Source organism: Hemitrygon akajei, chromosome 16 (assembly GCF_048418815.1).
Source record: "Hemitrygon akajei chromosome 16, sHemAka1.3, whole genome shotgun sequence".
Classification (NCBI taxonomy): Eukaryota; Metazoa; Chordata; class Chondrichthyes; order Myliobatiformes; family Dasyatidae; genus Hemitrygon; species Hemitrygon akajei.
In genome coordinates this window covers 68,357,337-68,365,988 of record NC_133139.1, presented here as the reverse complement: position 1 = coordinate 68,365,988, position 8,652 = coordinate 68,357,337, and the positions used below count along the sequence as shown (strand labels likewise).

Sequence of the window (8,652 nt, the reverse complement as noted above, 5' to 3'; positions counted from 1 at the left end):
GGCTCTTAAGTGTTATCTCCCTCGAGTGACAGCCTTTGCAGTGTCTTAACATGGATCAGTGTTTCAGTTCACACTCCAGAGAATCTAGCATCATCTTCCAGCTGGATATTTACCAAGTGCAAGACCTTCAGTGCCACCCACCCCTATACTCTTTCAACGTCTGGCACAGAACACAGACGGGACGAGACTAAATGACAATGACCAAGCCACAGGCTCACTATCTTGGAGAAGCAAACAGTTGTAACAACAGGAGATACTCCCTCTTCAATTCCCAAAGACCAGTCTCACTTCAGGAATGTTAGCACATTTGTTGTGCGTTAGGGAACGCTGCACCCAAGGCACCATCTACTGGATTAAACACCAAACCAGATCTCAAACTGCTAACTCGGCCAATGGAAAACTTCCAGTCAGCAGGTAATTTTCTCTACAGTCATATTGATCCTTCATTCTAGATACTGTACTGTGCAAAAGTGTGTGTGTGTGTTCATTAATTAATCATTGTTACCTATGGCAGTTTCTGTGCACAGATGAGCACTGTAAGCACTTACCCCTCATTTTTCTCAATTTTAAATAACCACAAGCCCCCCCCCCCCCCCCCCCCCACTGTCCTCTCAGGACAACCCATTACTGCAATCAAATGACCTTGTGCAACAATGGCTACACATCTGACGCAGAGGTTAGTGGATTGCTTTACACAGCCAGCTTTCACCAATTGGGGTTTAATTCCCTCTGCTGCCTGTCAGCAGTTTGCACGTTCTTCCTGTGAGACACAGGGGCATGAAGACACACTCAACAATTCAGAAGCAGCTTTTCCTCTGCACCGTCAGATTTTGGAGCAATCCACAATACTACCTTGTTCTTTTTGTTTTACATTATCTATCTTGTAATTTCTAACAATTTTGTGTCTTGGAACTTTGCTGTAAAAATAACAAGTTTCACATCATAAATCCTTTTCTGAAGACAGTCTTGAACTGGAAGCATTTCAGAGGGGCAGAAATGGAGGGGGGGGGATCATGACTGCAGGCTCTTCAGTCTAAACAGACCATGTTTAACTTTGACATGAGCCTCTGTTCACATCCCTTTCTCACAGTTTTATCCTCTTCCCCTTACATACATCTCTGCTTTCAAATCTCCCTTTGGTGGGGAACAGCTTCACGTTTTCATCACTGAAAAAGCTACTTTATGGTCCTCTATTGAATTGGAGCCTTGAATTTTAAACCGAGTCAACCCAACACCTAAAATGTTTCCAGGTTGAATTTAAACCAGTGACAGTCTCCAAATAAATCCTTGTGCAGGAAGGCACAGAGTCGACTGTACTTCCTTAGAAGGTTGGCGTCATTCAATGTCTGCAGTGAGATGCTGATGATGTTCTATAGGTCAGTTGTTGAGAGCGCCCTCTTCTTTGTGGTGGCGTGTTGGGGAGGAAGCATTAAGAAGAAGGACGCCTCACGTCTTAATAAGCTGATAAGGAAGGCGGGCTCTGTCGTGGGCGAAGTACTGGAGAGTTTAACATCGGTAGCTGAGCGAAGGGCGCTGAGTAGGCTACGGTCAATTATGGAAAACCCTGAACATCCTCTACATAGCACCATCCAGAGACAGAGAAGCAGTTTCAGCGACAGGTTACTGTCGATGCAATGCTCCTCAGACAGGATGAAGAGGTCAATACTCCCCAATGCCATTAGGCTTTACAATTCAACTGCCAGGACTTAAGAACTTTTTTTTAAAGCTATTATTAATGCTTTTGAATTAGTGATTTAGATGCATATCATATTATTACTGAGTTAAGTATTGTATGTAATGAGTTTTTGCTACAACAAGTGTATGGGACATTGGAAAAAATGTTGAATTTCCCCATGGGGATGAATAAAGTATCTATCTATCTATCTATCTATCAATTTATAAGCAACTTAGAACACAATTTGCTGGTGGAACACAGCAGGCCAGGCAGCATCTATAGGGAGAAGCACTGTCGACGTTTCGGGCTGAGACCCTTCGTCAGGACTAACTGAAAGGAAAGATAGTAAGAGATTTGAAAGTAGGAGGGGGAGGGGGAAATGCGAAATGATAGGAGAAGACTGGAGGGGATGGGGTGAAGCTGAGAGCCAGAAAGGTGATTGGCAAAAGGGATACAGAGCTGGAGAAGGGAAGTCTTCTCCTATCATTTCGGATTTCCCCCTCCCCCTCCTACTTTCAAATCTCTTACTATCTTTCCTTTCAGTTAGTCCTGACGAAGGGTCTCAGCCCGAAACGTCGACAGTGCTTCTCCCTATAGATGCTGCCTGGCCTGCTGTGTTCCACCAGCATTTTGTGTGTGTTGCTTGAATTTCCAGCATCTGCAGATTTCCTCGTGTAGAACACAATTTGTTCAGGTTACCTGCAGCAGGGGATGATCCGGGAAGAGAGAGCAGGTGTGCCCATCGGGACCAATTCCCAGGATCAGCAAGTCAAAGACTGGTATATTATCACTTGGAAACATCTGGAGGAGGAAAGTACAATCAGAAGGTCAGAACACGGAACATTGACCGAAATGAAAACGTTGTTAGTATTCGCGCAGGAGCTTGCAAGGACTGCACGAGTCAAGCAAAGTGACGAACAGAGTACAAGCAAAGTTCCAAAATGCCTGTAAATTTGCCCAAAATGTGATACCGATGCAGTTTTAAGCTTTGCAATGTGGATTTTGATCTTAAGTCACAGCAGTGTATGAATATCCCAGCAATGTATACATTCCATATTCACAACACCGTACCAGGATGAACTGGTTTCACTTGATGAGTAGCAATCCAATCTGGATGAAATGATCTATATACAAGACAGGAAAATCCCAGGATAAACATTAATATAGGATGTCAGTAAATAATGTTCTAATCCCTCTGTACCCCGGATTTCACATATTACAGCATCACTGTGAACCAGAAGGCTATTTAACGACCCAAAACCATCTTCCTCCGCACCCCCTAACAAAAATGCAACCCATCGTCTTCATCAATCCAATTCGGTCCTCTCACTCCCTGTAAAGCTCTACAGACTTTTCCTTTTCACAGGCACAATTCTTTTACAGGTATTTCTACTGCCTTTCAGTCTAAATCACAGCAATCCCCTTCATAAAAAAAATTCTCACCGCTTGTTCTCTAAAGACTGAGCAGTCTTTTGCCAGTGGAAATAGCTTTTTACTAATATTATTTTCAAACTTTGAATATGTCAAATCTCTCTGTTTCAGGCATAACACCTTTCCCTCCAGATCCTCAATGTCAAAGTCACTTTTCTTTAGCAATTCCAGATAAAGATCTATTTGGATTTATTTATCACAAATGCATCCAAACATTCAGTGAAATGCATCACTGGCGTTACCAACCAACAGACCCAAGGTTGTGCTGGGTGGGGTGGGGTGGGGGCGGCAGCCTGCAAGTGTCACCAAACATTCCAACATCAACACAGTATGCCCACAATTTTTCAGCCAGAAGTATTTCTGAATGCTCTACTCTATACAGTACTTATCTTACCCCACACACGGTCTAATTATACCTAAGAACTATCATTGCCTCAAAAGTTCCTTCAGCCTAATACGATGAGAAGACAGGCCCCAATTTCTGTCCCATCCATTACACAAGAGCACTGGAAGGCTTTGGATCCTCACACAACACTACAATGCTGTTCAATACTGTACCTCTCTCAATTTCTCCGCGTACTTGTCCGCTGCTTCCTCCACAGGCAGCGATGGGTTAATAGCGACCACGCGATTATTAGGAATGGAGATCTTGGAGAACAAGTTCTTCTGGAAGAGGTAACGCAATGGTTAAGTGCTTCAGACACCAGCTCAGGAGGGGAGAAATGGAACTAAGTGTTGACAGATGCAAACATCAGGGAGATTCTGCAGATGTTGGAAATTTTAAACACAAACAAAAATGCTGGAGGAACTTAGCAGGTCAGTAGCATCGTCGGAGGGGAGTCCTGACAATCTGCTGAGTTCCTCCGGCATGCGGCTCACTCCTGCTCTGATTATGGAATATCCCACAGACTTCAACTGCTCTAAACTTTGGAACAAACACAAAATGTTGGAGGAACTCAGCAGGATCTGTGGAGAGGAAAGAACAGTCTACGTTTCGGCTGAGAACCTTCAGCAGGATTCCCAGCATCTGTAGAACCTCTGGTGTTTACATTAATTACTTTACCCTTTTTGCCCATGAATTCTTGCACTCAGCCTTTCTGGATGCTAGCATTGTTGCTTCATGCTTTATTACTGCAGGAATAAAACACTCAAAATTTTGAATTAGCAAGCCAGATATAAAGATATTGGCAGAGTTACCAAGGAGAGAAAAGGCAGGGAGGGAGGCTTAGGGGTGGAATTGGAGTTGATGCGAGGGTGATGGAAGCAGGAATGTGACACAAGAGGCAGAACTGGAAGAAGGCAGAAGCTGTGAGGCAACAGCAGAGGAATGAAAAGCACAAGTGTTGGAAATATAGGGCAGGGATATTTTTCTCTGTCAGCATTCCTGATCCCTCCTCTGTCAATAGCCACATTAGATCAGTGATGCTCTTTCACACCCCCTTCCCAGTGATACTGCCATGTTCTTGTTATCTTAATCGTACCTTTCCTGCTGGTTGTGTTATTCTCACTTCAGTGTTTGATTTTGCACACAGCACTCCTATCTTGACACCGTCCTGCTGTTGTGCACTGTGTAGTTATGATTATCACGTACACTCTTTATTCAGAGAGCTTCACCAAGCAAGTAGTTTCACCGCACTCTTGTCTATATGGCAATGCATTTAATCTGATCTGAATCCAATTCCAGCATCCCCCAGACCAAAACCAATGCCAATTCGAATCATTGACTCATGAACGGTTAACCCCAACCCAAAAGCTGGCCTTATCTAATAATTAAACTTTAATGTCCATTATAGTTAAGACCATAAGCCATAGGAGCAGAATTAGGCCACTTGGCCCATCGAGTCTGCTCCACCATTCCATCATGGTTGACTTATCCTCCCTCTCAACCCCATTCTCCTGCCTTCGCCTCGTAACCTTTAACAGCCTTGCTAATCAAGAACCTATTAAAGGGTCACTTTTCCAAAAAAAAATCATTTTATTGCCAAAGTACACATGTACAATACAATTCTAATATTAAGCTTCTTCAGACAGTCATAAAATACAGAAAAACCATGGCTGTTATTGAAAGAAAAGGTATCACCACCCCCCCCCCCCCCCCCCCCCCCCCCCCGGCAAACCCCATTTTAAATAATCCAATGACTTGGCTTCCAGTTATCTAGGGCAATGAATTACACAGATTCACCAGCTGGCTAAAGAAATTCCTCCCCATCTCTGTCCTAAAAAGACATCACACACACATTGTATTCTGAGGCTGTCCCCTCTGGTTCTGGCCTCTCCCACTACAGGAAAGACCTTCTCCACATTCAATAGTTAATGGTACTATTAGAGAGGGATAACTGGCTCCTTTTTTTCCAGAAATTCCTTGCTGGCTTGAGAGTTTCACAGAAATACAGTGGCAAGTGTAAAACAACAGATTGGTGCAGAGTATAGTAGCACAAACTGAGGCAGTGCAGCCAGAAATTCTAAAGTGATAATAATAGAAGAGGTAGAATTAAGAGTCCAAGAATGTAGAAGGGGGATGTGGAAGAGGTGACTGGATCACAAGTCTGATCATAAGCAGTGGGGAAGGAGCTGTGCTTAGGTCTGGTCATCCAGGCCTTCAAGCTCTGCATCTTCTGGAAGGTAGAACATTAGAAAAGGGATGACAGACACCTGTAAGCTTCCTGATCAACGCCCCACGGTCGTATGGAGAGTGAGATGTACTGGGCAGTGTTTACCACTCTCAGCAGGATCTGCCTACTCAGATTTAAATGCAACCCAACACTGAACGAAGGCCAAGTGACTCCTGTCTCCTTTCAGCTCTCAGGCCCGAATGACTGACCACCGACCTGGAGCCCCAGCCCTTACCCGGTACAGGCCACAGGTGCTTTCCGGGTCCTCGAAAGGGACGAGCCGCTCGTCGCAGAAGCCGAGGACCCAGTGTTTACAGTCGGCACCCGGCTGCCGGGACTCGCGGTCCAGGACGGACGGGAGCTCAGCCGACAGCAGCTGCACCAGCCCGCCGCCCGACACCGACACGGCGAAGCGCCCGCGGCTCTGCACCGCCTGGTTCGCGGATGCCAGCACGAACTGCCCCAGGGCCGGCCCCAGCTCTCGGGCCGAGGAGAACACGCGAACCCGTGGCGAGGACATCACAGCTCCGGCCAGGAAACGAGTCAGTGCAGCCGCCTGTTCAGGGAAGAGAGCGAGCTACCGCCCGCCACTACCAACTATCGCCTAATTGCCCGAGGCAGCCGTCAATCAGCACGAGCAGCGAATTGATTGTATTGCTCAGACGTCAATCAATTCTTCTCAGCGAACACCCATCCCTCTGGTTGGTCAAATAGCATGATTGAACCTGATTGGAGTCAGAATGTTATCAGTTACCGCACGATTTCTTGTCTGTGATTGGCTAAAATAAATGCCAATTATTTACTTCGGTTCATTGATTGTTTTATTTAATACAGCAAAGTCATGATGAATCGAAAACAGCGTTCGGCCCGTCTACTTCCAAAGACTATCCCCTTGTTTAACAAATCCTAGAACTACATTCAACTTCTCTAGGGCAGCAAAGCTATTGTTGTGACACGCGTTGCTTGCCTTCATTGAAGAAATTTAATCAGTCCCATTAACAGTCAATAGCAAGGCCAACGTTCTCACTTTCGAAAGTCCTTGCTGAAACAGCTGAAGACTAGGCTGAGGACACAGCCTAAGAAATGGTCTCCTTCTAAATCAAAAGACATGTAAAAGTTCAGCAAGTTAGGGGTTTTCAGAATCAGGTTTACTATCACGGGGCATATGTCATGAAATGTGTTGTCTTGTGGCAGCAGTACAATGCAATACATAATAATAAAATTATCGTTTACAATAACAAATATAATTTTTTTAATTAAGTAGTGTAAAAAGAGCAAAAAATAAAGAAACATATTACGTAGTGTACATTGTTCACTTAGAAATCTGAGGGGAAGTTGTTCCTAGGATGTTGAGTGTGTATCTTCAGGCTCCAGTACCACCTCTCTGATGGTAACAATAAGAAGAGGACATGTTCTGGGTGATGGGGTCCTTCATGATGAATGCCGCCTTGTTGAGGTATTGCCTTTTGAATATGTCCTCGATGCTGGGGAGGTTAGTGCCATGATGAAATTGGCTGAATTTGCAATTTTCTGCAGCTTTTTCCGATCCCATGCAGTAGACCCTCCAATGCAGATAGTGATACAACCAGTTAGAAAGCTCTCCACAGTACATCTGTAGAAATTTGTGAGACTTTGGTATCACACCAAGATAAGAGGGATAGAGTGAACAGCCAGAGACTTTTCCCCCCAGGCTGGAAGTGGATAATACTAGGAGAGCATAACTTTAATGTGATTGGAGGAAAGTACAGGTGGGATGGAGTTTTTTTTGGCAGAATGTGTAGGTGCATGGAACCTATGCTCTCTGCATGGCCAGAGGTGGTGATGGAGGCAGATACATTAGGGATATTTAAGAGATTCTTGGATAGGCGAATGGATGAAAGAAAAATGGAACCTACTCTTAGAAACCTACAGCTCAGGGTTCCAGTGACGTCATCGTCAAGAATGGAAGCTTAAGTTACTAGCTCCTCCGGAAAAATGCGTATTAAGCCCCGTTAACCCATCAAATATAATATTTTTTGAAAAATATTTGAACTGAAAAGAGGGGGAAGAATGGGGAAAAGGAATGGAAATAAAAAAAGCATCACTGTGGAGCCTGCAGCTGAGCGGGGTGCAGCGAGCGGCTCTCCTACCCGACCGCGTGGTAGCGAGGCTGACGATGGGCCTCGTTCAGGCGAAGTGGCAAATATCTTCGAAATCCTGAAAGAAATAATGGAGGTCCAGAAAGATATAAAACAGCAGCTCTGTGATATTAAGTCAGAGCTCGCCAGCGTCAATCAAAAAATAGCGGTGGCAGAGACTCGAACTGAGAAGGTGGAAGATCGCGTTCAAAACGTGGAACAGACACTGAGCAAGACAATAAAAATATTACATCACCAAGAAGGTAAACTGCTTGACCTGGAGGGAAGATCACAGTGGAAAAATATCAGAATCTACAATGTTCCCGAAGGAGTGGAGGGCTCGTCTATGACAGAGTTTGTCAGAAAGTTACTGCGGGACGCGCTGGATCTTCCCTCGGCTATGGAGCTGGAATTCGAAAGAGCCCATCGTGCGCCCATTCAAACTCCATACCCTGCTAAACTTCGAGTGTTTTATGACAACGGAACGCGGTTGTACCAGACAGTGGAAGAGGTGACTACAGACATGAAGGCTAGAGGGTTGCCCATCAGCATGACCAAAACGAGCGAAACCCTGACTGAGGAATTATCCCGCTCCGCTTAGGAAATAGTGCGAGAATCGAGATGCAGGAGACGGGAGGAGGCCAAGAGAAATATATCAGGAAGAGACCGGGAGTTTCCCAAAGACAGTCCTCACACCCTTCAGAAGAGCCATAAGGTTTGGCTAAATTTAAAAATGTTGAGATGCTAAACGGAAGCAAAAGTACACGGTGATATACCTATCTCGAGAAATACTTAATATAATGTGGATTTTATATTA

The 8,652-nt window shown here is 44.8% G+C and overlaps 1 protein-coding gene across 1 annotated transcript in view; it reads right to left on the bottom strand.

The window, feature by feature from the left end:
• Positions 1–6,322, bottom strand: part of pgls (6-phosphogluconolactonase) — a 9,346-nt gene extending 3,024 nt beyond the window's left edge. The window contains exons 1-3 of the mRNA XM_073069097.1: positions 5,954–6,322; positions 3,665–3,772; positions 2,375–2,476 (exon numbers count right to left, since the gene is read on the bottom strand). Coding sequence (XP_072925198.1) covers positions 2,375–2,476; positions 3,665–3,772; positions 5,954–6,238 — 495 coding nt within the window. The 5' untranslated portion in view covers positions 6,239–6,322. The remainder of the gene's footprint in view (positions 1–2,374; positions 2,477–3,664; positions 3,773–5,953) is intronic.
• Positions 6,323–8,652: the final 2,330 nt, after the last annotated feature.